The sequence below is a fragment of the Nicotiana tomentosiformis genome, chromosome 2 (assembly GCF_000390325.3).
Source record: "Nicotiana tomentosiformis chromosome 2, ASM39032v3, whole genome shotgun sequence".
In the NCBI taxonomy this organism is placed as follows: domain Eukaryota; kingdom Viridiplantae; phylum Streptophyta; class Magnoliopsida; order Solanales; family Solanaceae; genus Nicotiana; species Nicotiana tomentosiformis.
The window spans coordinates 867,725-881,879 of NC_090813.1; the positions used below are offsets into that span (position 1 = coordinate 867,725).

A 14,155-nucleotide genomic window follows, 5' to 3' on the forward strand; every position below is an offset into this window, starting at 1 on the left:
ATGGAATTAATTTCAATAAATTTTATTGACTGAATCGAATTATTTGTGGCTAGATTCGAGACGTTTGGAGGCCAATTCACGAGGAAAAGACATTGCAGAATAAAGAATTACACGGCTTAAGGTAAGTAACAGTTCTAAATTTGGTCCTGATGGTATGAAATCCCGGAATATTTATTATATGATTGGTTTTGAGGTGACGCACATACTAGGTGACGGACGTGTGGGCGTACACCGTAGAAATTATGACTTGGTCAATTCCATGGAACTGTGTAGTTGAAAATCTGTTGATATCCGTACATTTTTCCTCGTATTAGAGAAATTGATCTATGAATCATGTTTAAATCATATGTTTACACTATTGGGACCCACATAGGTCGTGTACTTGTGAAATTATTTGCTATATTGTTGTTTTGCACTTAGTCACAATTCTATTTGCACATTTTTACCTTAGTCTCTCTTATTCATTATTGATGCATCATATCATTGTTGTTGGGCTGCTTATCATGATTTCTGAGAGCCCGAGAGACTGGAGAGGTTGATGACTGAGTGAGGCCGAAGGCCTGATTGTGAGGATATTAATGGATCAGGCTGCACGCCACAGCATGTTTCAATTGATTTATGCCATGATTGGCTTGATATAGCACTTGGGCTGAAGGAGCCCCTCCGGAGTCTGTACACACCCCCAGTGAGCGCATGTACCTCCTGAGTGCGAGTGCTGAGTGCTGAGTGCCAAGTGCCGAGTGATAAGTGACTGTGAGGAATGAGCGACTGTGAGGAATGAGTGACTGTGAAGAAAGAGTGATTGTGAGGTTGGAGTGGATGGGAGGACTGAGTGACTGTTACTCTGAGAGGATGTATTGATTTCATTATTTGCTGCATTTCAGCTGTCATATATCACTATTTTGGAAATTTTGGAAAAATATTATTTTCTGTTTCGCTCAAACTTGATATGAAATTTCAGTAAAATCTTAAATGTTGAACTTGAGAGTATGTCTACCGTTTTATATTGGAAAGTACTGTATTTGGACTAAGCTGAGAAGCTCATCACTACTTTTAGTTCTATATTTATTATTGTTACTTACTAAGTTATTTGTACTCATACTACACCCTGCACTTCGTATACAGATCTAGGTGATCCCAGATACAGTGGATGTTGATTCTTTCACACAGTTAATTTTTCGGAGATTCAGAGGTAGCTGCCATGTTTCGCAGACCTTGTCTCTCCTTCCCTATCCTTTTGTTTATTGTATTTGGTCTCAGATTATTATAGACCACGTTTTCCAGACTTGTAATGTATAGATGCTCATGTACTCAGTGACACCGAATTTTGGGAGTGTCTTTATTTCCAATGCTTGAGGAATTTACTCTTAAACTTAATTATTATGTTTTCATTATTTAAAAAAAATTATGGGTTATTGGTATTGTCGGCTTGCCTAGTATTGAGATAGGCGCAATCACGACAGGTTAGAATTTTGGGTCGTGACATAATTAAAAAAACCAAAATATATATATATAGTCGTTGAGCCTAATTAGCCCGTTTGGACCGCGGGCCCGGCCTGTTTAGCCCGGGACCATGAGCTAGTGGGCCTGGTCTAGGGCTGGTTCTTACAAAAAGTATGTTTAGCCCGGGACCGTTTGAACCGTTTATTTAAGGATCGGACCGGGATCAAGACCGCAGCCCGCGAAACCGGCTTGTTTGGCCCGTTTGCGGCCCAACCCGACCCACTTGTCGACCTTAGGAAAAACAGAGTATTTTAGGAATATATGAATTGTATGTTTCCTATTTTGTCCCCACAACTAAGTAGGAAAAGAAATTTTTTATGGTTTTGCAAGGATATAAAGAGATTATGGTGGAAATTACTTAAACAAATAGGATAAGATGTAAGTTGAAAAAGTCCTGCATGCTTTAGGGTTCCAAAACACAAATAACTCAGTTTAAGATGGTACTATAGTCAGGCCTCCCTATAATGTCATTCCTATATAATAGTCATTTACTATAAAAGTCAAGTTTTCCTCATAATCGATATTTTAAGTTATATTTTACCTCTTTATAATAATTTTTTAACTATAGCAACAACAACCATATTTATAGCAGAACACTCTTTGTGAAATTACCTCTCTATAACATCCATATAGAATCTTTAATATTACTAATAATAATTCTAAAAATATGCACCAATCTTTTTCATTAAACAAAGTTTCCATTTTGCATAAGATATAAGATTTGAATATTTGCACATGATATTTTTTTCATTTGATAAATTTTAAAAAATATTTAGATAAAAAATTTAACTATTAAGCTCTTAGATTTTCTTCAAGGGAAAGCTATTGGATATCTTTCTGCTGAAAATTTGGGCACGAATCTTCACCAATTCAAGCGTTATATCGCTAGTAAGAGAATAAAATCTATGAAACAAGCTACAATTATAATGTTCTTCCATCAATCTTGAAATATTTTTAGGTAGCTTTAAAAAAAATAGAGTTTTTTACACACTTGATACTTTTTTAACTATTATTTATAAAAATAGCATCATTTATTGTTTATTCCATAAAGAGCACTTTTTTTCATTATTAGCATATTACAAAAATTAAGCCCAACATTCATCTTCTTCTCTCCATTTTTTAAAATTTGATGTATATGTGAATGCCACTTAAATTCAAGATGTATTGATTTATATGTCTTTTATAATTTGTATATCAAGTATCACTTTAATTCAAAATGTATTTTTATGTATATATTTTTTGTATATTTATTTGTGAAGTGCCATCTTATTTTAAGATGTATTTTTAATGTATATTTCAAATATATTTTATATGTCAAGTGTCATTTTAATTCAGGATGTATTTTTTATAAATATATTTTTTATATATTTATATGCCATCTTAATTAAATTTAAGATATATTTTTTTATGTATATTTCACATGTCTAAGTATCATCTTAATTGAAGATATTTTTTTATGTATATTTTTTGTATATTTTATATGTGTTAATTCAATATATATTTTTGTATATACATTTTGTATATATTAACGTATACTATTATCGAAGTAAGATCTTTATGTTAAGAAAGGAAGAAAGAAGGAAGAGAAAAACTTAAGAAAGATAATTAAAAATAAAATAAATGGAACAAATTTAGAAAATATAATGGCTTCGGCAGAAAATAAAATTAAGAAGATGAAGAAAAAGAAGAAAATCTAATAGATAAAGAGAGGGGGAAAAAAGCATAATTTTTGTACAAAGAATTATTGACTTTACATTCAAATTGCTTATGTTTAGAGATTAATAATTAATATTCCTATTTTAATGAAATTGTGTGCTACAAATATAAATATTTTTCTACCACAACTGTAATATTGGATTTCATGCTACGAATTTGTTATATTTCTTTTAAATTGTGAAAGTTATGTAAAGTTCCCTTTAAAATGTCTCTCTTAGAGTTTAAATCTTTATACTTTTAGTTATGAATTTATAATAATGTATTAGTTTTCTTCAATATTTAACTAGTGAAATCTGCATATGTTTTGAGATTTTAAATTTGAATAATTATCTTATTTTTTATATGTAACATTAAAAAAGAAAAAATAATTGATTTCTACATAATTTTTATAAAATATTAATCTCAAATGCTGTTATATGTGTATAATAGTCATTTACTATAAAAGTCAAAATAAATATCGGAACAAACGAGGTTTTTATAGAAATGTTGATTGTTAGTTGCAAAGCTGCCATAAGGTATTTTAAATCTCAAGCTAAAATGACGTTAGCTACGGAATTTTGTAAATTAACTACGACTGTTGTCCCTACTTAAACTCATCTTTTGTAAATATAATACTCCCTTCCTCTCATATTAATAGTCATGGTTACTAAAAATAGTTGTCTCAAATTATTTGTTATTTTAGAAGATCAAGACAAATTTGAGTGTTTTTTTCTTTTTTACCCTTAGTAATAATTGCTCTTGAAAATAGAGATAACACATAAATAGACTAAATATTCAATGGAGAGAGAATAGAAGTTAAGACATAAATAAGAGTAAAATAGTCTAATCCCTTTCCTAATTAATATTTCTTAAGGGGATATAAAAGAGAAACACGACACATAATATGAAACGGATAGAGTACTTACTAGTGGTAAGAGTGGGTTGCTCTAGTGGTAAGCATTCTCCACTTCCAACGAAGAGGTTGTGAATTCGAGTCACCTCAAGAGCAAGGTGGGGAGTTCTTAGAGGGAGGGAGCCGAGTTTCTATCGGAAACAGTAACATATTTCGGCAAGGGTTATCAAACCAGCATATGCACTACGTAAAACAATGAAGATTCCAATCCTTTGTCGTTCCAATCCTTTGGCGACAAACCTAAGACAGGGACTACATAAAATAATTTCGATATATTCCAAAGTTCCAACTGGTATTTGGGTGTTTTGACTATGATGAGATGTGTGTTTTCTTCTCTTCGTCAATAGGTGGAAAAGAAAATTAATACGGTTGTTGCAAATAATGGTTAAACTCTATCCACTATAAAGTTAAAGTCATAGAACTAATCTTTATCACATTCAAACAGTTGAACTTAACCCACTATAACAGTAAATTACAAATATTAGTTGGCAAAACCACTTATCAAGAGTTGCATCTGCTGTACAAAATGTTCACAATAGTTTATTAAGGTTGACTGGTGTGTTTTATTCCCTGGTGGATGGATGAGCTTAACAACAACAATAATCCAGTATAATTCCACTAATGGGATCTGAGGAGGGTAGTGTGTACGTAGACCTTATCTCTACCCTAGGGTAAAGAGACTGTTTCGATAGACTCTCGGCTCCCTCCCTCCAAGAACTCCCCATCTTGCTCTTGAGGTAACTCGAACTCACAACCTCTTGGTTAGAAGTGGAGGGTGCTCACCACTAGAGCAACCCAATCTTGTCAATGAGCTTAATTTGTAATATAAAAAATAAAAAAATAAAAAATAAAAAAAATTGCATCAATTTCACCTTGTCTTAGGAAAAGGTTAAAGTAATTGTTTCCTTGTGATTTTTCCCTCCAATGCTAGTATGGAAAAGTATTCTTGGTTTACCTCGAATTTACATGCAACTGGAAAATAATCTTTTCCTTCCAACAAAATGTTGATTACTAAAACTTGTTATTAGGTTGATGCAGTTGCATTTTGTATATACCTATTGCTTAAAATTGTATCATGCCAAGTTGGTTTTAATTATTTGAAAGAAAAAAAAAAAACTAGCTAGAAACGAGTTGAAGTTTTCGTGTAGAAGCAGATCCAAAATTAAGAAAATGACAATTGTAGATGATGGAGTCAAAATGTAGTAGATGTGTTAATATCACTGTTTTAACACTAAATCTATTCATTTCTAGTTAGTGGTCTCAAAAAGATACCGAAAATGATGGACTTTATCCATATTAACTTTCTCCTAAAAAGAATATATCTCAAATTCCTTACCTAAGATTGTTTATGGCATGAGAAATTTGGCTGAACTAAATAATCTTTGTTGAAGAGAAGAAAATTAGGAAGTAAAAGAACAGCAGCTTTACTCCTAGTCCTACTTGGTATTAAGATTACAGGGGCCTTAAATGAAACTGCAACTATTTTATTAGAAGAACCACTACCTTTTTACTGAGATATAAGACATAAAATTGGAAAAGAATAATAAGATATAGTATAAAAGAGAAGCTTAAAAGCAGACATAAAATATAGGATTAGGATATAAGTGAAAAGGCTTTTTATAATAAATATCCAGCACTAATGGTAATGAACCAGATAATCAAGGCATTAATGTGAAGTGATGAAGATGTTTGTTGATGTTCATCTAACCATAGGATAATGGGTGCAAAAACTATGCAGAATGATGAATAGATGACCATCAACAAACAAATTCATAACTACAGAAGTTCAGAATATGTCTATACAATGCCTTGAATAATATTATTGTAAGAAAAACTTAAGAAAATAGAAAGGCAGTTTACAAGGATATTTGTAAGTTGTAAGGCTGATATAATATGTTCTCAGAATATCCTATATGCCTTGGGAATATACCTTACTTGTCGTCTATAAATTTTGGTGGGTGTGAATTTTGAGATTTGTTTTCATATTCACATTTTCAATGATGAAAACGAAAGGGAGGAAGATAAATTTTGAACCTGAAGCAGCCCTAAGGTACGGAGTCATCCTATACATACTATGGTAACAAATATTCAATAGAATATCGAGTTATGCAAAAACTGACCCAAACATCACCCGTTATAAAAATTTCAAACTTAGTAATTTCCAACCAAATAAAATTACCGTATGCTTCTTGGGAACTTGGAAGCACAGTTTGGGTACTCTAGGCTCAGTGAAATTGCATCCCAACAAGAAGAACTTGTATGTAGCTAAGATAGGGATCCTTAGGCCTAAATATAAATCAATTTATAATAATTTCTCCAACTTTATTGCTTCTCACCAAACCAAAACAAAAGCCAATTGGGTAAATCAGAATGTTTCTCATATCGTAGGAAGTACGGATATGCTCTTCTATTCTCCTCCAACAAGATTTGAACATCTGACACATGCTGTATTCTTATCAATAAATCAAAACCGTATTCCATGAAAGCTATTATATTATTCAAAGTAGCACATTTTCGAATAGCTTCATTGATATGAGACAGAAAGAGAGAAGGCAGCTATTCTGCTAGGACCGAATTCCAAGATAATATGTGGAATTACTCCTGCCTTCCTTTATACAGATTCATTCATTCCAACCAATCCAATACTAATAGCCTGTTTGTTAAGCTTCTTTGAGAAGTGCTTTTAAATCGATTTGTGTTTGGCTAATTAATTTGAAAAACACTTTTGAGTAATAATTAGTATTTGACCTAATTTTTAAAAACTGCTTCTAAGTGTATTTTTCTCAAAAGTACTTCTCAGAAAAGTGCTTTTGGATAGAAGCTACATTTTTCTACTTCTCAAAATATGCTTCTGCTTCTCCTCGAAAGCACTTTTTTTTCTTTCTAAAAGTCGGGCCAAACACCTCAATTTTTGGCCCAAAGCACTTTTGGCCCAAACAATGTTGGCCAAACAGGCTATAAATCATTTTTCTGTAGGGATTCTCTGAATCTCACTTGTTACAATACTAATATAAACTTGACTATAAGTAACAATAAGTAAAACTTCATTTAACCAACAAGTGAGCTTCGCATGGCCATCCCCAAGTTCGAATAAAGCAGGAAATTTGCAGCAGTAGGTTGACAGCCAGCACAAAGATATAACCATGATGATACCTCTCACCCTCTAATACAATACAAAGAAATAGGCTTTAAACAAGGATCGTGTTACATTATTTAACATAAAATGCCCGGAAAAGTTGAATCATCATAGGAATTGTTGAGGATGGCATCACGAGAACACAATGATGGAAGGATCCAATTGAAGAAGCCTACTCTAGTTTCTCCCCTCGATCTCTGAGATGAATATTCCACCAACACATTCCAAAGCTCCCCCACAGTCCACTGATGTGAAACAATCCATTGAGTCACCTAGACCAGGTTTTCGACGAAAGAAATGTCACACGGATATAAGCTTCCAAGACTTGCAGGTTTGAGTTGTATGTTTTGGATAAATGCAAATGCATTCTATGCATGAACAGGAGATGTTTCTGCTCTGTAATAATAAACTAGTGTCCTGAAGCCAGGGTAAGATAGCTTTTCATGAAAACTAAACTGAAGTTAATGGTAAATTTTAACAACAAAATCCATGCATTTACCAATTCCATTCAACAGGGTGAATTTTTACCCTTCAGAAATGTCGGTAATACCAAAATTTCCCCTCACAACCAAAAATGCTTAGGAAAAGGTCAGGAGGGAAAGGTGAATGCATGATATACATGAGTTGATCAAGAAACACTAGGAGAAATTAAAAAAGTACCCAAGTAAATGTAGCAACGAAAAGAGGCACCCTCTTTTCTCTTTTCCCTTTTAGTAATTCATGTCACCAAGCTTTCAGATTTCTTAGATAATAAACATTTTGCTTTAATCCTCAAGAGCAAACCAAATACATTTACTTTCAGACACTATAACAAAGATAAGGATCTTGCAGAATAATTAACAGTTGACAGTACCTGGTCCAGCATCTGCAATGCCTCCAGACCAAATGTGTAATACAAGATGAAAGGTCTCAATGCCTGTAAGAGATCCAAGGAGACAATTGATTTCTTTTTACGAGAAAGGAAGATAAGACAGAGAAAAGAAGATGCTCAAAGTGAAAAGAACAAGGGAAAGCAGTTTTAAAGGGAAAAATTGCATATCGTATCCAAAAGAAGACTATTTGAATTTTAACATCTTAGCACTTCCGAAAGCAATAAAACATAGACCATTACAAGTATCAAGAATCCAAAGATTATTCAACTCTAGTTAAAAACTACAATGCATACTAAAAGGGGGAGAGAAAGAGAATGCACCCAGACATTGAAAAGAAAGCACCAGATACGTTCATCCCCATGAGCCAATAATTCCCATGTAAAAATGCAGACAAATGCCGAAGGAGAAAGAACAACCTGAGATGCAGCAATCCATTGAAGCATAGCTTTAAGTTGAGGATCTCCCCCAAAAGCACCACAACCCCAATTTCCAGTCACAACCCCAATTTCCTGCTGATTGTCTAAAGGTTGATGACTGTGTCCCTCTCTGATTAACTGGTTTTCCGATGTTTCCTCAGTTTCTTGAGATGAAGTTGAAGTATGACCAAGCGACTATTGGAGACAAGATCACGAAGAAACAAAAGAGCACGTCAAATAAGAAAAGCTAATTGAGATACCTATAGAGATATAGGAAAAGGGAGAAAAAGAAATAATAGGAGGGAGATTTAAGAACTTGACAAACTGGATATCCCACCAGAAGATTAACAATGGACCTTCCACCGGAGTCTTTAACATTTTGATCATGTTGAAGTCCCAGGAGGCCATCATCTTTGAGAAACTGTTGATACTGATGACACTTGAACTGATCCATGAAGCCACAAAATGCTTTGTTAATCTCCCTGCACAATACATTCAACTTATCATCATTCAAGCATACAACAACTAAATACTAATCCTTTGTAGCTGGACAAGAATCCATTTTAATGCATTCAACTTCTAGTCACCAGAAACTTAAAACCATAACTCAGTCAACTCATTCCCCAGTAATTAGCAGATATTCTTACAAAGTCACTCTATGGCTCCAAAATTGAGTATAACTTGCGGCAAATAAGGAGCATACGACATGTACACTCCAACTTAAGAGGGAGCATTAAGAATTAGTAAAGGGAAAAGAAAACCAATTCCTTGTAAATATGGGAAAGGTTTGGAATCTCTTTAATTAGGAGTAGGAATTGCCTTCTTTTTCTTTTTGGATAGCTTGTAAACCCTATTTAAATCCTATTTAAACCACAACATGCTTGGGGAATAATCAAGCTATTCTATTCCCAAAGTATCTGATTTTACTTCTTCTCTTTCTATACACTTCCTGAATGTCCACATTGCTATAATCAGCCAATGTACATCAACTCCAAACATAAGCTCATCGACTTTTGTTTCGCTCTCCTATTTGATCATGCCAGACCTCTAAACAAATTCCTTAACAGACAAAATAGAACCTAATTGTACCTAAAGAATAATCTAATATTTACAGGGTTCCATGTCATATGTTTAAGGACCCAACAGACCTCATGAAAGAATTATACTCCATTTAAGCATCTCCAAAGAATAAGAAAAACTTCTGTACCTTAGAAGGCATTCAAGTCTGTACTGGCTCTTTCCCGGGCTGCACAGTGCATCTATTGCAACTATCCTAGTCTTACGCCTTCCAAGAACGTCCATATCCTTTTTGTCCACATAGTCACCATTAAATCGGAATGAAGAGGCATATCTTCACCAATTGAAAGACGTGAAATAAGTGGAGTTACAGTTAAAGGTCCAAAATGACAGCAAAAGATTGCCAGGTATAACTTGAAAACCTTCCAAGTACGCAATTGATTGTCAATCTAAACTTACCCAGTATAACTTGAAAATCTTTCCATACCAACAATTTCTACTGCTTCATTGTCTGCCATGCACGGCAGGAAAAGCATGCCAGCAATCAACTCTGGATTGATCATAAACCGAATTTCTTCCTAAACAGAAAACTACCTATTAGATATGGTAAGTTCACCTATAGGAATTATTCAAAAATCTCCAACTTAAAAAGTATGATGCACTGTGACAAATGAGGGACAAAAGCAACTCGTTTGATGAATTACTTTTGGCAAATTATTAATATTGGATAATATTTGGTTTACTGCTAGATTCAGAAATATGAAAAAGAAAATAATGTCCAGGAAAGAACCTGCACACAGCCCCTAACGAGAGCGCCACCTCCTAAATACATGTTAGCAAAATCAACTTCAATAGCTTCACGTGATTGATCTTCAATTAAGCCTGAAACGGTAATCTAGAAAGAAACAGAATATCAAAGTGTAAAAAATGAAACTTATAATCACCGGATGAGAATACGGTTTCACTTCTTACCTCAATATGGCAAAGGGAAATGTTGGACTGGCTCCAAAAAATTTCTTTTGGATAGGGAATACAAGATGGAGTACATTCTAGAGAAAGAACTTTGCGCTCAAAAGACACATAGCCCAGGGGCATAGATGAACATATCCTCCCAAAATAGTGAATAATGCACTTCAATTTATTTTCAACTTCTTCATAATGATCATGTAGACACCTGAAAAACATGTATGCCAACACATGCACTCCATAAATTCGATTAGAGAATCTGAGATATTTAAAGAAGTTAGTGCAACTATGAAAGAGCACAAAATAATAGATCTTGGCGTACTACATCCATTAGAAGTGAAGGATTGATTAGACCTTAGTTGGAGAAGTGATTCAATTTTCAGATTACAACTCCTCATATTGAGAAATTTGGAAGCTGAGAGTAGATTGTTTCAGCTAAAACTATTGTCTACAAGATATTTAGACTTTAACATCAGAGGGAATTGTAGATAAAATAAGAAACAATTCATAAAGATGACCAAAGAAAATAACAAAATGGAGGAGTTCATGATAATTAATCTAGCGCGGAGCACCTACAACTTTTCATTACATTGTTTCCAATCAACCATTGTTTTAATCAGTTAAAATACAACTGAGCATAGATGCAATAATAATAAGAGACAGTTGATGAAACATACGCAAATAAGTGATCAAAGTTGATCATTGGTAGATGTTTGGCACCTCTATTGCTGGTAGGAAATAGACAAAACAACGCGCATGCAAGGAGAGCGGCGATTAATTCCTGGAAAATAGATTCAAAATCATGATCATCCATGCTACATATACTTGTCACAGCATTGAATAATCAAATTCTGCTACAGAAATCACTACCTGACTAAGGAAGATAATGCCAGACTGTTGTGATTCCAACAACCGAAGACCGGTTTTCACTCCTCTCAAAACTCCACCATCTGCACTCTCATAGTGAGTTTCTAATAAAGAAGGCAATTTCAAAAGCAAATTAGCCAAGTACGGAACCACCTCTGCGAACCATTTTGCAGCTTCAGCCCTCGGAAGCAACTGCATAAACAATCCAGCATTTTGAAGACAACTAAATCAGTTACAATAACATCGGATAATTCTCCAATATATTTTTCCTGGGATAACAACACTTTTGGTCCCTCAATTATTGGTAAATTTTATCTTTTGCCATTGTGATAATATGACTAAGCACATTTAACCTTCAATTAATTAAAATATGCATTTTTTATCCCTTTATATAAGAAATATGCCATATATAGATTATTTTTAGAACTACATTATCCTCAAATATGGAGTAACAATACAAACTTAACATAATACATAAGTAATTTTCCTTTTTTAAAATCATGAACTATATTATCCTCAAATATGGAGTAACAATATAAACTTAGCATAATACGTGAGTAATTTTCTTTTTTAAAAATCATGGTGTCCAGGCCAGCTTGCGTGCACCTCGACTTCACCGGGTACGTGCTACCTCCCACCAGCTCATGTACCAGATAACTCTGTCTACCAAGGCTTGGACAGATGGGAAGAAAATCACCTAGTATTTTCCCCTCTAGGATTTGAACGTGAGACCTCATGATTCTCACCTCATGATTCTCAACTCACTCCATTGACCACTAGGACACATCCATAGGCACAAATGCATGGGTAGTTAATGGTATGTAATTCATTAAATTTGTTAAGATTATCAAAATTGTTCATTTCAAAATTAAAGTTAAATGTGTTTATCCAAATATTACAAGAACCAAATTTTAAAATTTGTCAATTTTTAAGAGACTAAAAATGCAGATTTCCTCTCTTTCATTAAAGACGCTAATTTTAAGTTATATGCACTGTTGGTTCTAAATTCTAATGAATATCTACAACAAAACCTCCTTAAGAATGTGAGAACTGTAATCTTGAATATAAGACTACAACAGGTAAAAGTTTTGGTACTCATACTAATTTATTTATGTGAATGGACAAGAGAAGTTTACATCGTCAAAGAAGAGGGCAAAACCGTGAGAAGCAGAGTAAGCAATGGAAGAATTAGGGAGGGAGAGAGAGCTTCGAATATCGGATATGGCGATGAAAAGGATTTCGCCTGAGTCAACGTTGCTGTGAAGAGGGCCTTGTGAGAGGGAATTGAGGGCTTCAACTACTGGAGGTGGCCAAAAAAGCGAAGATGATCGGAGTTTGACTGGCAAAAAGGGAAGGATTGACTTCAACTCTTCTCTCTTCTCCATTAGAAGAAGAGCTTTTTTCTCTGCTCCTCCTACACAGTTCGCTGAATGCATACACCCCATTTGCTTTCATTTCCCTTTTCCCTTTGCTTAAAAACTCATTGAATTATTGGAAATTATTTTTATCAAAATATAAATTCTCTTTCTTTTGTATCAAAAGGTCCGGAAAATAATATATTCACACAAGGACGAAACCGACAAAATGCACTAAATCAATAATCCGAGTCAAATCGAAGAAAAAAAACCGACTATAGTTTGATTTGATTTGATTTGGTATTATAAAAAAAAAACGACCATAATTAGTTTGGTTTGGTTTTAACTAAAAAAATGTCAAATCGAAATCAAACCAACCCGACATTATATGTATACAAATTTTAAAAATATTTTATGTATAAAAATAATTATTGTAGTGTAATTTATAAATATTTCTTAAATTTTTTTATAGTTTTCTTTTTTAATATATTATTTCAAGCCTTGACTTAGTATTTTTGGATGGTCAAATATATTTTATAGCCCATAAAAGTTAATAGCTCAAATAAAGCACAAAGCTAATTCATATCAATACTAATGCTAACAAAAGAAATTCAATTCAATATTAGGAATGACAATTACATTGGATATCTATTTTTTTAGTTGTGCATTGTTTTAGATACTGAAAATGCAAAATTTATTTTTTTATTATTAGTCGTGTAATTAAAACTTAGTACTTATTATTAGTCGTACTTATTTTAGCATAATTTAGTATTTTTATATTATGGCTTATTAATTAACAATATTTTTTATGCGATTTGTTGAGTATTTTAATATAATATCATGATTCATCTCACATTATTCTGTATTATTTTCTTGGATAACATCTTATATAGTTTTATCCTACTATGACCAAAAAAATATTAGAGTTCAAGTTATATATTTTATGCTATGAATATTTTACCCGAAAAATCAGAGAAAAAACGAGATTAAAAAATTCAACTTTATTGATTTGGTTTGGTTTATAGATTTAAAAATTTGAGATAATTAATTTGGTTTGGTAATTGAAAAACTCAAACCAACCCTCCCTATGTACACCTCAGACATCCTTTTAATTTAATATGCTTTAACCAAAACCCTCCTATACGATCCAATTACTGATCCGTAAAATTCCTTTATATCTTGTTTGGATGATTGGTGTTCATTGTTTCATAACATATTACTTATATGTTATATTATAATATATTATTATGTAAATATAATATTTGAATAAATTATATTGTTCGATATGATTTAATAATATTTTTTATTATATGGTACAATTGTATTATATTGTACATGCAATAACTAATAAGTTTAAATACCTTTCAGCTTGTTTGGATTGTTGTTACATGTCGTTTTATAATGCATCGTATTAT

The 14,155-nt window shown here is 32.9% G+C and overlaps 1 protein-coding gene across 2 annotated transcripts; it reads right to left on the reverse strand.

Moving 5' to 3' along the window:
- Positions 1-7,137: 7,137 nt before the first annotated feature.
- Positions 7,138-12,839, reverse strand: LOC104117412 (poly(ADP-ribose) glycohydrolase 1-like). Of its 2 annotated transcripts, none has more exons than XM_033661605.2 (11): positions 12,522-12,839; positions 11,389-11,577; positions 11,196-11,299; positions 10,525-10,726; positions 10,343-10,447; positions 10,012-10,130; positions 9,743-9,886; positions 8,873-9,017; positions 8,536-8,730; positions 8,101-8,163; positions 7,138-7,492 (listed from the first exon to the last, which is right to left on the reverse strand). In XM_033661605.2, exons 1-11 carry the CDS (start codon positions 12,828-12,830, stop codon positions 7,325-7,327), a joined length of 1,743 nt encoding a protein of 580 aa, XP_033517496.1. In that variant the 5' UTR covers positions 12,831-12,839; the 3' UTR covers positions 7,138-7,324. The 2 variants fall into 2 exon arrangements, with proteins under 2 accessions (XP_033517496.1, XP_009626759.1); XM_009628464.4 differs by having other exon boundaries at positions 7,138-7,519.
- Positions 12,840-14,155: the final 1,316 nt, after the last annotated feature.